Source organism: Xylocopa sonorina, chromosome 5 (assembly GCF_050948175.1).
Source record: "Xylocopa sonorina isolate GNS202 chromosome 5, iyXylSono1_principal, whole genome shotgun sequence".
In the NCBI taxonomy this organism is placed as follows: domain Eukaryota; kingdom Metazoa; phylum Arthropoda; class Insecta; order Hymenoptera; family Apidae; genus Xylocopa; species Xylocopa sonorina.
In genome coordinates this window covers 1116879-1136057 of record NC_135197.1, presented here as the reverse complement: position 1 = coordinate 1136057, position 19179 = coordinate 1116879, and the positions used below count along the sequence as shown (strand labels likewise).

Genomic DNA, 19179 nt, shown 5'->3' with positions numbered 1-19179 from the left:
CTCCAAGTACTTAATATTTTTAGACTAGTAAGTGCGAGTCACAGCTAGTCTTTCAGTGTGTACATGTACTTATTAGTGCCTGGTGTGTCGAAAAGTCTCACGCAATCCACGAGAATACTCGGTATATTAAGCTAAAATATATTCTATTATGTCCTTCAATCAGCTGCAAATTTCACAAAAATTATTTTTCGCGTCAATTGAATAAGTTGTTATAATTTTGTGTTGCAGTCTCTATTGTTATAAAATAAAATGTTTTTAGCTGACATAGCTACAAACAAGAAGCAAGGGAAAAATGAAGACGAAAACCATAAATTTATGGAACTGCCCAATCTTGTAGAAATGTTAATATTGCAAGCTTTATTGTCAGTCAAGGGACTGAAAAGCGAGGTACACCATACACAGATGGTGAATACCATTAATTAAAAGTAAGTTTTTTTATAAGTGCATTCGAAGTGTTACTTCGGGATTATAAGGAATAAATTCTTTAAAAAATTAAAGAGTTACTGTAAAAGATAGCACAGTCAAAATATATTCTGAAGAATATAACCAATTAATTTCAGGTTTGTCAATCTTGTGACATAAATATATATATAAAAAAAGACAAGTTTCGCTTTTTGTTCGATTTATTTCGTCTACGGGTCCTAAAGAAGAACGTTTAGGATTATTATCACTGAAAGGTGAAACACGTGGTGAGGATATTCCAAATGCTATCTCATGGAATGCATGGAGAAACACCGTATTCTGCTCGAGAAAATTGTTTCAATTTCAACCGATGAGGCAAAAAGTATGACACGAGTAAGGAAAGCTTTTGTTTCTATTTTGAAGGATGTTGGATTATTTCAATATGTCAACATAGAAACGTTTCAATCAACGTAACAACAACATAAATTCGCGTGGTTTCTAAAACCCTACCTCAATCCGCCCTCTAATCCAATTTAAATATTATGGTTACAATCACCTACAGTCTCAAAAGTAAAATTAGATATGCTTTATTGTTACTTAAGTCAGCGCTTATCATTATTTAGATCCGTTTATTTGTGCGGACTAGTGTTAACGTTATTAATTTCAATTGGACACATTCGACTTGTTTGATATTGAACTTCAGTGAATTGGAACAAACAGTTAAGCTTTTATACAAGTGATAATAAGAAAGCCGATTTTGTCGTTAGATTGGCTGCTATTGACAGAACTTGTTGGGAAAAGTTGAAAAAGTTACTAGTGGGTACAGGCGAATCAAATCGTCAATCATGATTGGAAACAGACAATCGTTATTTTAGTTGTCTAGATTTAAAGAATGAGAATAAAGTTGTGGATAATTTAAATGCCACACGAAATGCCATTTGAATAGGACTCTTCGACTCGACGAATACATTGTAGTTGCATTTGTCATAGGATATTGCGGCATTTTGTAAATTCGGTATTCTCAGAATTGATATGGCAAGATAAAGATGTACTGTTATAACTTGATGAGACAAGCGCTTATTTTTATTCAATAAAATCACATATCTCTGACATGTTATTAGTACAACCAAATATTGTTGTCGATCACAATCAAGCTAAATCCTACGTAGATGTTTCCGACCAAATGTTGTATTGCACTCTGTAAATCTCTCAAATGATATTAAAAATTGTATTAGATCTTTTTTTAAATACAGCTGTCGCAAATGCGTAGATAATATACAATAGTGTCACACACAATAAAATATCAAACGTATATAAACAAACTTCCAGATCACTCTGCCGTCAATCGTGTGGTCCTTAGCTATCCTTTGGTAAGGTAAGAGAATAGTTCTCGAAATTAGCGAAAAGTGTAGCGAATATTTTTTGCGTGGTGAAATATGGAAGACCAAAAATTGCATTTTCGTCACGTTATATTTCACTGCTTTAAAAGAGGCAGTACGCCTAAAAACACTGCAAAGGAGATTTCTGACGTTTATGATGATCATTATATAACTGTTCAAACAGTCCGGAATTGGTTTAGGAGGTTTAGAGCCAGAAATAATCTGAAAGATGAAGAACGCAGCGGACGTTCATCCACCACTAATACTGACCTTATCAAAGCCTACCTCGATGAAAATCCAAGGTCTAGTGTTCGTGAAATAACAGACGCTATAAACATTCCGCGAACAACGATTCATGAGCATTTAACAAAGCTTGAGTACGTTAATCGTTACGAAGTGTAGGTCCCCCATTAACTAACAGAGAGCAATTCTCCGAATTGAATCTCGACATGCGATTTGCTAATTCAACGCAACGAATTCAACGCATTTTTAAAAAAGTTAATTATTGGGGATGAAAGTTTGATTCTGTACGACAACACTGCGTGCAAGCAATCTTGATCTGGACCTATGCTTCACCCGGAAAAAGTGCTGCTTTCAATTTGGGGGACTAGAAGGGTATCCTCTACTACAAATTACTTCTGGAAGGGCAAACAATTAACAGCGAAAAATATTGCACCCAACTAGAAAAACGTAAGGACACCATTACAACAAAACGTCCTGAACTGATAAACAGACGTGGCGTTGTGTTCCATTACGACAACGCAAGGCCGCAAATTTCTCTAGCGGTGCGAACTGAACTTCTAGAGTTTGATTGAGAATAAAAACAAAAAAAAGAATTTTCTTTGCAACAGAAAATTCAAATCACTAAACGAAGTGAAAAACAGCCTCGAAGAATATTTTAAAAGTAAGCCAAGAGAATTTTGGAAAAATGATATTATAAAGCTGGCAAGGGTGGAAAAAGAGAAAGGATCATACATTACTTGAGAAAGGTACACAGAAGGAAATATATTTTACACTTACCGTCCATTAAAAAAATGAAAAGAACTTTCTGAACAACCTAATACGTCTGGCCGGCGAAAATTAGTGAATTATGGAAAACGTACACACAACTAAGAAAATTTCAATGAAATTTGGCAAATAGGTAAAAGTATGGATTAAGTTTAAAAAAAAATGCAATTTTTAATTTAGTTTTCTATTACTTCATTTAATATAGAACATGGAACAAAAAATGATTATTAGTTTTTAAAAATTTTAAGAGTTCACCTAGCAAGAGAAGAGGGTAATAATGTTTACGAATATTTTATTATTTAGTTTTTTATTTGGCAATTATATTTACTCTAATAGTTTTTTATTACTTACAAAGAGTTATGCAAAACTAAATATATATTAAATAAGAAAAAACGAGCATTGATAAGTGTGTTACTAACATTTTCTATCCAATCTGCTCATAGTATTTTTATACGGCTATTTACGAATAACGGATCTATACGATTAACTTATACAGTGACTTCTTTGGATCCCTCCCGCATACGCAAAATGTAGACGAACAGTAAATTGTGTAATTTATATAGTTAGAAGATTTTCTGAATTGTATAAATGATATTTATCAACTATTGTAATGAAATATAAAATATATTCAATATTGTTTTTTCAACTTTAAGCATTTTAAATTATGCCGATCTGGGGCTGTTTCAAATTTTATAACAGTTTAGTTGTTAATTTTTAAAGTGGGTTAAGTCCATTCTTGGTAAAAAATAATAATTACTATTACTTTAATAGTAATTTCAAATTTTACTTTTTTCGATACACTTAAAAAATGTGATACAGTCGTATTTTATGCATATATATTTAATTTCATTGAAATGCAAATTCTTAAATATCTCAATTTGAACATACATGGACTTCGGTCACTTTCAAAATAAACGGTTCATATAAGTAAGTTTTACTGGTTTCCTCATGCAAAGGACACCCTAATATACATATTGTATATATATGTATATATGTACCTATATATAGTATTGTATTTACTGATGCTTTTCTTATTATATGTATATATGTATAATACAGTATAGAGGTACAAATAAGTTTCCGTCGTTTTTTATAAAAAAAAATATGAATTTATTGTGAAAAAACGATACATTATGTTTTATTCAAAATATTGTCCATCACTAGCCATTAGTTTTTCCCATCTTTCTGGTAGCACTCACATACTACGTTGCGCATACTCATCTTTTGAGGCTATTTGAGGCTATTTGAGGCTATTTGAGGCTAGAATAATTTTTTCGTGTCTGGAGTAGTAACGGGCGCGTTTTTCTTTAAATGCTTGACTCAATCTCATTAATTGTGTTCAGTAGAGAGCTCCAGTAATGGCTTCACTTGGTTTAAGCAACTCATAATATACGACACCAAGTGCACAACAAGACTTTTTTCCGTGAATGTTCGGTTTGGCTGTCGACGAAGAAGCATATCCAGATGGTTTCCATAATTTTCTCTTCTTTGAATTATCGTAGCTAATCCAATAGCTTATCCAATAGATTATCGTAACTATATGATACAAAAACACTTTTTCTTATGCCTGGCAAGCTGCATTTCCAATATCCAATAATACTCCAATAATACTTCCAATTCCGTGTCTTCCCATATTTTCAGCCTCTCTTCAAATTAAAGAAGTAAATCAAAAGTTCCCGAAAATGATGTTTATTCGGCACAAAACTTGACATTTCCGCACGAAGAAAATTATTTAATTTTTAATATTTCAAGATTATGTTGTTACCAGATGACCAAACTTACAATCTTACATTTTACATCTGGAAATTTCATCATAACCTTTTGATGGGACCATCTTTTGTCAAACGACAGAAACTTATTTGTACATTGTAGTGTAAATAATGATTTAACATTTCATAACTTACAACCTGTAGTTCAAAACAACTGAATTTAAGAAATACAAGAATTAAATAGTAAAATTATTATTACTTACAAATGTAATAGGTGCCATATTTCGGACATCGTAATTCATTGCAAAGGTATGTAATATTTTCTTTGGTTGGTCTTATGAAAACTATACACTTCAAATGTTTCAATCCTTCGTTCCGAACATTTGTGTCGATTCTTTCAAACAAATAAACTTCTTTCAGAAATATTTCTGATTGACTATAGAGTAGGCTTACTATACTGGTCTGAAAATATAAAGAATTATTTTTAAATATATATATATTTATTTATTTGTTTATTTATTCACTAAACTTGTACAATTAGTGTCTCGTATGCACAATAACATAAGAGATATTTTTCTCTATCTTTGCTATAGAAAAAATGATGTCTATACCAACGCGTAACAATAATGGACACTTAAATCATATCTGATCATTTTTTCGTTAAATTGTGGCAGCATCGATTTCTGTCCAGCGTAAAGCGACATCGAGCGGGAAATCGAGACGGCTTCGAATGGCCGCATAGAAAATTCCCCCCTTGTTATTATGAATAGGATTGCCGATACTAAATAGATATTTCATTGCTACCAAAGGGCGGACGACGTAACTTTAAACCTTGCACTGCTGCGTCCATTTTTATACGAATTTTTTATTCGGAATATACAATAACCAATGTTAATTACTGACTTTCTTAAACATTACGGTCTTCTCTGGTCAGCATACGTAACAAAAGAACTTCCGAGAAACAAAAAGCTGCTCAGGCTATTAATATTAACAATTTACTAACTCAAGGCTATTTCTCAGCCATCCAGCAGCCTTTGGCCAAACCCCAAACACATAGTAAGGAATACAGATGTTTAAATAGTATAACAATTAAACAAACAAGAAAAAATAAACTTTAGTCAACGTCCTCGATAGCACGTCCATAACGCCATAAACCGAGGATTACCGGGGACCTGGGCCCAGCGGCTCATATGGCCATGACCGTTAGGCCCCAGGTAAGCGAACCTCGGAAAATCCCCCTACATTACTGAAAATTAATAGTTAACAACAATTCCCCCGTCGACGTCCGTATCGCTCTTCGTAAGCAACAAGAAGGGCGGCACCCACAAACAGATAAGGTGATTGGCTTGCCAGAATATGTACGGTGGCCAATCACCGAAACGTACGGGTGCAAGAAAATGCTTATAAGCAAAGGTAAAAAAAATCAGCAAAGACATTCGACAAGTTACAAGGTAGAAATATAGAATTGGAGGTGAGAATCAGAAATATCAAATAAAACTATCGAAGGAACTTGTGATTCATTTTAATACACGACACAACTCTCTCCTTCCAAAAGCTCTTGTAAAGATAGTTAGTTTCTTGTATAGATAGTTATTCTTGTAAATATATTTTTAAAGATGTAAATATAGATAAACAAGGTTATTCCCATTACAATACCAGGTAAACCTTTTGGTAAAATCAATAGCTATCGAAGCCCATTGATTTATTATCAATTTTCGAAAAAGTATTCAGAATTGTGGTTAATAAGTACAATAAGACTCCGCTTAACGCTGTTTCAGTATTACGTAGTAGTATTTTGATTCCTCGAAATCGCACACGGTATTGGTACTTATTGTATATATGCGCAAATGAAGCAGACATACGAAAACCATAAGTGGTTATAGCACTATGTATCTTTTCTTTCACTAATCTCTCTGCTCTTTTGTTAGGTTATCCATAATAAAGAATCCAACCAAAATGTATTCCCTGAAATTGCATTAGAATACAAACGCATCTTTCCTGTGTCACAGTTGATTGATAAGTAGTCATCAACGTTACTAGGTGTATAAAGATACAAACACAATATTTTACTTTATTGTGATCAATACAAAAAGCATTTTGCTGGAAACTAAAATGCAGGTGTTAAGGCGACTAGATGCAGACCAACGGCAGTCTGATATCGGCACTACATTAAATTTGTCAAATTTTTCAACAATATGGACAATTTTAAAAAACTAAAAGTCCCCGTCCCAGGAGCAATGTGATTAAGGAAATAGAAAAACGACTTTCGACGACTGAATTGACGATGAACTTTAACGCAATATGCCATTAAGACACAAGCAATTATAATGCAAAAAGTCAGAATAATATTTAACCATATTCAGAATGAAAAAGGCGACACCAGTGAACATTTTGTAGCTAGTCAGAGATACAAAAGCAGCTGCTGCATTCCCAAAAATCCAGCAATTAAAAGCAATTATTGAACGAGAGAATTATCCTCCAGAATTAGTTTTCAATTTAAAAAATTCTGGCCTTTTTTTGGAAGAAAATGCCAAAATGTACAGTTTTGTCCCATTAAGAAATGCGAGCACCGGGATTTAAAAAGCTACCAAAGATTGTTTAACACTTCTACTGGGTGGTAAAGTTAATGGAGACTCTAAATTAAAACCAATGCCTGTTCATCATCCCTCAAAAACCCCAAGAGCAACGCAGGGAATTTCAGAATCAACTTTACCAGTAATTTGAGAATCCAATAAAAAATCTGGGATCACTGTGAACATTTTCCAGAATTGGTTTACCGAACATTTTTGCCCGCGCGTTAATTAAAATTTCTGTTAATTTGCTGCGAATTTAAGACACTAGAACCGAAATTCCAAACTAGAATCTCCAAGCCATCCGATGCATTTGTCTGACTTAACAACATGCATTCCAGTAGAAGTGCTTTTTCTGCTGCCAAATACAACTTCGTTAATCCAAACAATGGATCAAGGTGTAATATCAAATGTTAAAACTTATTATCTCCGGTGGACATTTTGACAACTGATTGATAAAAACCGATGAACCGAAAACCGATGACCTTTTCTGGAGTCACCGAGAAATGTTTGAAAGGAGTATGGAAAAATATTGACATTAAAGAATCCATTGTTAATGTCGACAAAATTGTTCAGCTAACTAATCAAACAGGGTTGGAGAATATAGCAGCTCGGTTTTCATTCTAAATATTGTAATCATTGTGGTCATTCGAAACATCGTGAAAAATAAGCTAAAGATACGAAGCTACAAGATTTCTCGCGTTCACTTTTTGAACGAAAAGATAAATGCTTCTTTTGCTCGCTGGTGCTCGCTTGTCGATGCTGCTCTTCATGGTCGAATCACTCCACAATCGCCAGAACCGACGTCAAATCTACTCAAGAAAATATCAAAAAACAGTTCGGTCATGAGAACGTAATGTCTTCATCGACGTCGAAATCGTAAAAATCAACGCCGGTAGCATTAATAGCGCGTTCTTCACGACGTATTGGATGCGTGGATAACGCAGTAATTCGACAAGACTGGCCGTCGGTCCATTCCAGGGTTTTGGGGCAAAGAAGAATGTTTGCCCGTCAAAGTCGTGGAACCTCAACCCAATGGATTACTCTGTGTAGACCATCCTGGAGCAAGAAGAGAATTGGTGGAATCGCTGAAATCGGCTCTGACACGCGTCCACGACGAATTTACGGTGGAAACGTGTACGAGCATTGTCGAAAGTCTTTGCAAGCGACTGCATAAATAAATTTATGGAAATCCAAGGAGGCAATTTTGACCACCTGTTGCAAATTTTTCTTTTTAGTGTTATTGAGCTTGAACAAATAAAAGTTACTATTCATTTAGCTACTTGGATTCGTTTGCTTCTGTAGTATATTTTTGCAGTTGAAGTACTTTTAAAGTATATTAGCAAAACGTTGAATAAGATCGTACTTCATTATAGTAGAACTGAGAAAAAATTGCTGGCAATTGTTTGGGCCGTCAAGCGATTGTGACAATACCTATTAGGAAATAATTGTTTATTTCTGATCGTTTGCCAAGCAGTAAAGTGGTTGTTCAATATGAAAGGCCCATCACCTACAGTACAATAGATTGTTACGTTAGCGACTACGTATGGAAGAATACGGCTATAAAATTGCATATATCAAGGACAAGAAGCATATAGCTCATCCCGCATCTATTTCTAATTTTAGACGCGTTAATACGTGTAATGTTCCGACCAACGGAACAATTAAAACGTGAAGTCTTCGACTTCGTTTATTACACGTTCGCGACGAAAAAGCTATTTTTGATATTAAGACGGTTTAAGTAATTTCGTAAACTTTCGCGATCTTTGACACAATGGTCTTTAGAATATTTAATTTCATAAGGATCGGTCCCACATGTGCACGCAGCGGGACATCGAACCGTGCACTTAATGGGACCGTACCGAAATCTTGACCTTTGGGAAATTCCCAGAACATCACCGAGGGACTTTGAAGGTTCCACGTCCGTGCAGGTATCTTCCCACCCTTTTGAGACGAATGCGCGCCTCGGGCACACAAGAAAGTGTGGACGATACTCGAAGGGGAACACTGATTAGTAATTTACATCGTTTCGCCAAATACCAACAGTGTCCACCCCCTCCACGGTGGAGGGAGCAGCGGACAAACTCCCAGAAAATTAGCGAGTCGAACAGTCTGTCGGTTATTCATGATCATCGAATAATGAAGAAACAACCTCTCACAAAAACAGACGAATTGTGAGAGAAACGTAAATGGACGAATATTTCATTAGAACAAGTTGTCTAATATTAAGTTGGCGGACAGCGTCGCGAGCAACCGCGTTCGTTCTAAGCCTTACAACCTCAGAGAGGAATCAACGGCGCGAAAATTCCGCATGGTAGCAGCGAAACGAACATGTAAAGAAAGTACGTGGTGCTCTCCCTTTCTGAATTATCCCGCGCATTCACGATAAAAAATAGGTTAGAAAATAGGTAAGGAAGACTAAGACGATAAAGCGAAGAATTGCAAAGTACCAAAGAATAAAGTTTTTAATTAGGGAAGAGACACTGGGAATAATTGATGTAATTCCCGAAAGTGTACATTTCCTTCTCCATTTCAATATATACCACTTCTTCACCTGTCCCTAACATCTCCGCGTCTAAGGCAGGGCCTGTTAGGTAGCTATTAGCAGGTCCAACTTCATAAAGTTCATTCCGTATTATTCACTCATAGCGAGACATTTGTCAAATTTGTTGAAAGCTGACGCAAAATACGAGTTCTGTGAAGAACAAAGAAATGCCTTCATCCATCTTAAAGAAATATTAATCACTCAATTACATATGAATGCGTGCATGTATAGGTATGGAGCGATTTTATTTGAAAAAACAGTACAGATAACGCGTTGCGTTCCACCCTGTCTATTATGCGATTAACACAACTACGGCCGCTGAGAAAAATTATACTAGTTATGAGTTAGAAGTTCTCGCAATAGTTGAAGCTCTTAATATATATTAGAGGGTATATTTTCTGGGAATAGTATTCAAAATTATGCTGACAATGAGGAAAAGTGACTTATGCGTATATGTGGCCAGATGGGCTCTAGAAGAATTCGAGTACACCATTGAGAATAGGCCGGGAAAAAGTGTGATGCGTGTAGACGCTTTGAGTCACCAACCATTACCTACCTTCGTGTATGCTTATAAAGGAATTGAAAGACGCGGTTGAAAAAAACACACAGCGGTGCGACAACGATTTGATGAAAACTATAAGACTTGCAGAACAAAATAAAATTAAAGATTACGAAATTCGAGGCGATTTACTTTCCAAAGAAATCAACGACAATTTAAATGAACATGAACGTTTCACAACGAGCGTGAAAGGGATCACATCTCTATAAGCAAAACCGAAGCGCTTGTTAAAAAAGATTATGTTGTTAGAAATTGCGTCACATGTATATTAAGCGAAAAGGAATAAGGTAGACAGAAGGAATACTTGAATCCCATAGATAAAGACGAAGTGCCATTTCAAGATACATTCCATGTAGATCATTTAAGACGGCTATCATCAATCAAAAAGAGCTACAAACATATATTTGTAATTGTTGATGCGTTTTCAAAGTTTGTATGGCTGTATGTAACCAAAAGCACGAGTACCACGGAAGTAGTAGTGTAACAGCCCCATTCCATGATAAATAACTATAAATAATTATAAATAATAACAAAATACAAATAGAATGTATAAATAGTTTTACAAACAAATAAATATATGAAATAAATTATTAGAAAGGCCAAAATTATCAAAAGAACCACAAAAAATGTGAGATGAAATAGATATAAAGGCAGTAAATTATATCTAGAATGCCATTACTAATAAACAACTGGAATACATAAATAACATAAATACAGCATATAAAATAATAAAAAAAATTGATGAAATGTACCTACAAGAATCCACAGCATTGCAGATTGTGATATATATTATTTCTACATATTGTATATGTATACAATATGTAGGAATAACGTAGAAAGTATTAAATTGAAAGACTTGGTATCTGGTTTATGGCACTGCCTGCTCATCTTGAGCGAGTAACATAAACCAGACTCCAAGTGTGCGTGGGAAAAAACGTTCGCCTTTAACCGTGTCCTCTTAAGCAGTGTACAGTTGGCATTGGAGGAGATAACATTGGCAAGACTAATAAAGACTTTGAGACCGAACGTATTCTTCATTCTTTCACCTCCTATAGTAGAATATTTGAAAGGTAAATAGAAAATGAAATTTGAGGAAGGAATAAAAGGAGAGAATGAAAATGAACAGATAGAAAAATCAAACGCATTTACAACTGTAAAGATAAATAAAGAAACAAGTAAACAATACATGAAGTGCTTTAATTGTGAGAAAATGGGCCATATTCTTCTGCATAGAAGAATTGCCAGGTACAAAATACAAATAATTATCAGGGGCACTCTAGGAATGGTCGATATCAACATGCACGAGATAGAATGCAGCAGAATAGAGGATATTATAATAACAATAGAGGAAATTACCATGGAAGATAAAATAGTTATAAAACTGAAGTAGAAAGTGAAGGCTTCACACAAGACACAAGTAGTTTTCGTGTTGAAATGAATGCATCAGAAATAAATGAAAACTATGTACCAGTGGAAAATGAGATTGATTGGATACTAGATAGTAGATACACCAATAGCAAACGCCATAATAAACAAGGAGACATATTTTAATAAGAGTATAACTTTAAAAAAGTCAGTCAATGTAGGAGACGGAAGGACATTGGAAGCAACCAAAGTAGAATGCATCGAAGCTATGTTTCCAGTGATTAATGAGATGTCAAAGATAACAATTACCAATGTATCTTATGTTAAAGAAATGCAAGTTAATTTAATAAATTATTCAAAAAATAGAATTGTCTCAGTAACAAATACTTCCAATGTATATGACAATTATGACATTATAGCAATAGCCTTTAAGGAGAACAGCCTTTACAAAATAAAGCGTAATATAAACCGATATAGCATATACAATATAGCATATACAAATGTAGTAAATATTGATACTGAACAAAAATTATCTGAGAAGGAGAAGTGGACACAAACTTTAACTATCCAAATATTCTAAGCAAAAATGAATTGTTCAATGAATTACCAATGGAATTAAGACCAGAATATTTAAAATGTGCAATGTGCATAGAGAATAAGATGTGTAATCTGACTGTTGAAAACAACAGAGGTAAAGCAAGAGATATCTTAGACATAATACATTCAGACTTAAATGAATCTGTGGTCAAAAATGTTTCTTATCATTAATTGATGATTTTAGCAAACTGGCAAAAGTTTACTGTATTTAATAAAAAAATGAAGTATATGACTGTTTCGTGCAGTGCGTTAATGAAATACAGAATTTAAATAGAAAAAGAATAAAAGTTTTTATACACAGTAATGGAAAGTAGTACATAAATTCCAGAATTATCTGTTTTGCCAGAGAGGAAGGAATATGTCAGAGTCTGTGTCCACCATATGTTCATGAGTTAAATAGAACAGTAGAGAGGTTTAACAGGTCAATTATTGGCATGACCAGGTGTTTGCTAAGCAAAGCAAAAGTCAGTAGGAAGTTCTGGCCCAAATATATTGAAACTGCGGCATATATCAAAAATAGAACACTCGTTAACTCAATAATCAGAAAAAAATCTTATGAAATATTTTTCAATGAGAGACCATCGGTTAAAAATCTACTAGAATAGTATTGCTAGAATATACAGATGTTGGTTATAGTGTTAATTGGGGGAAAAATAATAGTAGTCAGACATGTAGATGTAGTAGTAATATTTTAAGGGATGCAAAAAGGGAGATGAAAGAAGAAAATGAACCAAACACTAACGAATCAACAATGAGAAAATCAAGAAGAACCTGAAAACCTCCAGAAAGGAATAATAGATCCATATATTTAAGTAAACTATTCAGATGTAAGTATACTGAGCATGTTTCTGAAGGAAGTATAGGAAGGATAGCATAGAGAAGAATAAAACTTGGGATTAGTACAAGCACCAAATAAAGCAAGGAATGCTGGAGCTATTTATATGGCTAGACTAGTAGTCAAAGATTTTCAACAAGAGGGAAAAATTAAAAACACATTTATTCACCTATGACAAAGCTGCAGACAATGAGAATTGAAACAGCATTTCTTAATAGTAGGATTACATCCGAAATATGAGACACTCTTTAGGATTCCAGACAACAGCGAAAAAGCGTTTATAAATTGCAGAAAGCATTGTATGATTTAAGAAGTTATCCACCAAGCATGCTACTGTCACGGCCCCATTATGTTATTAACAATTAAAAATAATTATAAATACCAAAAAATGTAAATAAAATAATATGTACACATAATATGTTAGTGTAACTGTAAACAATATGTATAAATAATATGTTAGTTAAAAATGTAAATAAAATAATATGTATAAATAAATATAAACAATAAACAAATATAGAAAATAAATTAAATAAATATAAATATTTCGACAAGCAATAGACGGTGCCAAGAATACGCATGTGCAATCAACCGAGAGAGTACACATAGAGAATAGAGTACAAATAGAGCTGCAGGACCGCCTACAGGAAGAGACAGAGAAAATCTGAGAGTTTTACCCGACTGAGACCGCTCCGGGTTTGGACCTTAACCAGCTTCTCGTTTCAGCGACTCTGCAGGGTAGACCGAGATCGCTCCGGGTTTGGGCTTTAACTAGCTTCCCGTTTGAGCGACTCAAGCGAGACTAGGCTGCGCGTAAGGTACCAGCTCCTCGTCTGAGCGACTCTAAGCGTAGGGTACCAACAGTAGACGGATAAAAGAATACACACACATACATATGTAAATAAAGCATGTTTTCTTCAGTGTGAATTGAGCGCGCGTTGTGCTCAGCGCATCCTTTGAACGGGCTTTTACAAGTTAACGAGAAAAAGCCAGCGTAAATAAAGAAAAAGGAACAAGAGACTCTAATTGTCGTTTCTTTATTTACAAGTGAGATGTAAACAATTAGTTTATAAATAAGTTTTTTCAGTTTTTAAGTTTATAAATAATTGTAAGGAATGTTTAATAAAACAAAATCTTTATTTACCGAAACAAATTAGTCTGTTGTTCAATTGTGGCGGCTACAACTCCGTGATTTTCAGAGTTATAAATTTTCGGTCTAAATCACAATGCGTTCCCACGACTCAGCGCAAGTCTGGTCACCGCGGGTTAGCACTTGACGACCAGGCCCGCGTGCTATCCTAATTCCGACATCCGTCTGGTTTGTATCGATCCTTCAGGCCAAGCAATTGTTTTCCTCAAGAATTCGTCGCGACTGAGCATTGCCTAGTCGTGTACGGCAGATCCTTGACTTTGGTTTATTCATGACCAATTTCCGTTCCTTGCGTTTGCGTGGAAGCGTTTGCTTTTCCGTTTAGAGTTTGGAGTTTGTTGAGAGCTCTGTATTCGTTCAGAGTTTTCAGTACAGATGCGTAGTAACGCGAAAGACTTGTAGCCACAGCACCGCGATAAGAATTATTTTGTTCTATTATCACTATTGTTATTGTTGATTTGTATATTAAAATTGAGAGCGAGAAGTCGAGCGTTGTTCTTACTCCCGTACGCCTTACAATCATTAACACCAGATGGAACATATAGGCTTAAAAAAAAAACGACAATTCTAGTTAAAAATGAAAAAAAGAAATTTGCTTGAAATTGCTTGAAATTTAGTTTCAAGGTAGAAACATCTCCAACAGATGACAAGTCGAGTATTATAAACATAACCTCACTAACAATAGAAGAAGGAAAAAAATATGCTATGCCATAAGAATTCAAACATATAAACGCCCATAAAAAGGTAAAGGAAACAAATATTTATGCAAAAGTGAAAGCCAAGTGTGTAGTGTATGAGTAGTACTAATGAAGGAATTGCAGAAAACATATATAGATGAAGGTGGAAATATAGAATTTGAGGGACAGCTTTTAGATGAAATACAAGAGGATGAAGAACAAAGGGAGACAGAGAAAATAGACTTGGCTAAAATATTAAAAAAACTAATTGAGTCATTACAAAAAAAAAAACAGAGGAGAAAAATTTAAAACATATAGCAGATAAGTTTATAATAGAGAAATTTAGGGATGTACGAAGAAGAATGCTCGAGATTCAAGATAGATGCAGATAAACTGGAAATTGAAATAATGAGATTTTTCCTAAGTGAATCATGTCAAAATTGGTATACTTCTAGAGTAATCAACGATAATTCAGAAAATAATTGGGAACATGGAAAGAAAATTTCTTAGAATCCTTTGCAAATAAAGGTTGGAGAACCAGAATACATGCTCACTTATACAGGTATCAAGATGAATCATTATTGGACTATGCAATGAAAAAAGAGACACTCTTGCTAGAAATAAATAAATCTACAGACCAGGATGCTTTAATAGATATAATTATATTAGGATTACCAGAATTTATCAGGAAAAAGATTGATAGAGATTAGATAAATAATATTATAGATTCATTTAATGAAATCAAAAGATGTGAGGATCTAATGTATAAAAAAAACAATATAACAACAAGAAATGGTAAGCTAGATTTTAAAAAGAAGAATTTGGGAAAGAAACCATGCAAACATGTGAATACCTAAATAAAAGTGTAAGATATCATCCTAAGGAGAAATATTGGTTCAAAATAAAAGAAAATGAGAAAGATAAAAATAACAGGTACAATAGGAAGTAACCCAGTGTTAGAAGTAGACTTGAACACAGAAGCAAAAAACGAGTGATCACACCTATTAATCAAGTTGAAGATGCTGCTAGCAAATAAATTAGAAATAAATTGAACATACAATTCAGAATCCCAGATTTCTCTCGTAAATGTAAAATTGGTTAAACAATAAAGAAAAAAGAAGACGTAAACAAAATATTCATAAAAATGATTAATGGTGTAAGAAGTACAAATGACTTAATAACAATAAAAGTAAGAATTTTTTATATCGAAAAAGAGGTGGATGTATTTATTGTAGAAAAAAATGACTTCAAAGAATTTTTAATAGAATTGGATACGATAAAGAAATTCAAATTAATTCAAGGTGAAAACCTAAGTACATCACAAAAGAAAGAAACACATAAGACAAAAATAGAGAAAAAGATAGAACAGATAGACAATACCGAGAATATAAAAGAGGCACAAATAAATATTAATGAACATGTAAAAGAAGAGGAATTCAAAGATCAAGTTGGAAAACGTAGACAACTCAAATAAGACTGAGATAAAAAGACTGATATAAAAATATAATAATGTTTTTACCAGAGATAAGTACGATATAGGAATGGTAAAAGACTACGAAGCTAGGATACACTTATTAATAGACAAATATTGTAGCAAGAGGCAGTACAAATGCACCATAGAAGATAATCAAGAAATAGAAAACCAAGTAACAAAATTGTTGGAGAAAAACTTAATCGAAGAATCATACATCCCCTTTGCTACACCGGTAACACTAGCATACAAGAAAGACGAAAAAAAGAAAGCTAGACTATGTATTGATTTTAGAGATCTAAATAAAATAGTGATACCACAATCACAGCCTTTTCCTCTGATAGATGATTTAATGTCAAAGGTCAAAAATTTTGAATACTTTACAACATTAGATATTAACTCAGTTTTTTGGTCAATCCCTTTACATATAGAAGATAAAAAAAATAGGTTTTGTAACACAAGATGGTCACTATCAATGAACAAGCCTCCCATTTAGTTTGAAAACAGCCCTAGCAATATTTCAAAGAATCAAGCAATATACTCAGAAAACAACCTCAAAGAGTTCTTAGAAAACTATGCAGATGATGTTCTAATTTATTCAAAAACATTTGAAGAACATGTCGGACACATAGAACAGGTTTTAAAAGCACTAATAAAGGAAGGCTTCAGATCGCAATTCACAAAATGTACATTCGTTTCAAAGTCAATGAAATACCTATAATTGAGACATATAATAGGGACATATAATTGAGAACAACACAGTAAGACCAGTAAAGGATAATCTAATATCAATCGAAAATTTTTCGAGACCAAGAACACAAAAGAATGTTAGAGAATTCCTAGAAAAAATAAATTTCTACGATGAATACATCTAGGAAGCGCAATAATGTTAGATCCACTGACTACTCAGAAAAAATGAAAAATTTGTGTGGATGGAAGACTGTGAAAGATTATTCAATAAAATAAAGAAGTTACTATGTTCGAAACCTATATTAGAAATATTCAATAACAACTACCCAACAAAAATCTTTACAGATGCATCAATATTATTGGTGCAATACTGAAACAAGAACAACCAGATAGAAAGGATAGACCAGTGCCATATTTTTAAAAAAAAACTAAATGAAAGCCAGAAAAGAAAAAGGCTATATACCTAGAATGCCTAGCAATAAAAGAAGCCGTAAAATATTGGCAACATTGGCTAATGAAAAAAATATTTACAATATACTCAGACCACAAACCCCTAGAGAACCAGAACATTGGATTTAGAACGGATGAAGAGCTTGGTGATCTCCTATACTACTTATCACAATATCATTTTCAGATAAAATATGTTTCGGGAAAAGATACTACCGAAGTGGATTGTCTAAGCCGAAATCCAGTTCTAGAACCAATCGAAAATATTAAAGAAGTATTAAAAGTAGTTAACTTAATTGAAGTAGATGAAATAAAGATAGATCAGACGAGTAATAAGATGATACAGGAAATGAAAGAAAGAAAAAATAATTCTATCAGAGGACTATAACAGAAAAATGATAAAAAAGATACATAGAGAATGGTGCCACATCGGAATAAAACAAATGCAAAGATAAATTAGTCCATACTATACAGCTAGAAATCTAATGGAAAATATTTAAAAATGTAAGAATTACCAGCTATGCATAAAAAATAAATCCAAAATGGCCCGAAACCGTTTGAGATAATGTCGATAAACACAATCGGTGGTTTCGGTGAAACAAAATTTACACCTTCTGGTAGACCATTTCATAAGATATACTTTCATCCTAACATCAAAAACATACAAAAGTGCAAACGATTTTATAAAGTTGATAAAAATGATAGATTAATAATAGAATCGGAATAAATTGAAATAATCCTCACAGACCAATATCCGGACATCAGTCCGAAAGAGTTCAAAGAATATCTAAGAGTGAAAAATGTAAAACTAATTTTCATAGCAGTAAACGCACTATTTTTGAACGTTCTGAATGAAAGAATGAACCAGACACTACTTAATAAAATATGTAAAATAAACGAAAGTAAAAAGAAAAAAGGCTTGGACAACAATTGTTAGAGAATGCTTAGAAAAGTATAATAAAATTGAACATACAGTAATCGGTTTCGCACCGATATATTTGTTAAACGGTAAAGACATAAGTATTCTACCTCAACAATTAAAAGAGGAAAAAACCAAGGAAAACTGGATCATTATCCTGCAAACCATTAAAATGCCCTTCGAGCAGTGTTTATACACAGTGAAGTAAATGGTAAATATTACGCGTTTCTTTACTGTTTACGATACGTATGCTTCATTTACTACCAAAACCGTAAGTATTATCGCTTTTTTCTACTTTCTATGACCTTCAATGACATCATGTTACAGATCGTTGAACTCGTTTTAAGATGCTCTATCGTAATACGGAAGCAAAAACATACCGATCCATTTAAAAAAATGAAGGTGAGCTTCAAATATCCGATGTACTTTTACTTGCAAAGAAATTATTGTCGCCACCTGATGGCCACCTTCGTACTGTGCAATATTATATCAGAAAATATTTCTGTTTACGCCAGGACGGCTATGTCACCCTTCTTGGCGTTAGTTATTAGAGGCTCTTGCCCGTTTGTGAATAGTCATTAGTCTTAGTTCGGTTCGGAGCAACGATAATTATCTTGAGACCATGGCATTTGTAGTTTTTTCAGTACTAGAGTTTCCATCTCCTCTTATTATGCGAGAAACCCTTCGGTTGATTTACTTCTTTGTCTCATGTATCTCACAGCTGAAGTGTCTCTTAAGGTTATTGCTGACTCCGGTCGTTGATGGAGACATACGGAATTTCCGCGTGCATCACTCAAGGGCAACACGGCGCCTGAGAGCGAGCTCGGTTTAGGGGCGGCCACTTAGTTTAGATTTTGTC

General features: G+C 33.8%; 2 protein-coding genes across 2 annotated transcripts in view; both read right to left on the bottom strand.

The window, feature by feature from the left end:
• LOC143423858 (protein krasavietz-like) overlaps positions 1-19179 on the bottom strand; it is a 210011-nt gene that overhangs the window by 130252 nt on the left and 60580 nt on the right. The window lies entirely within an intron of this gene.
• The window catches only part of LOC143423775 (vacuolar protein sorting-associated protein 45-like), a 37206-nt gene that overhangs the window by 11786 nt on the left and 6241 nt on the right, over positions 1-19179 (bottom strand). Inside the window, exon 2 of the mRNA XM_076895332.1 lies at positions 4762-4960. Coding sequence (XP_076751447.1) covers positions 4762-4960 — 199 coding nt within the window. The remainder of the gene's footprint in view (positions 1-4761; positions 4961-19179) is intronic.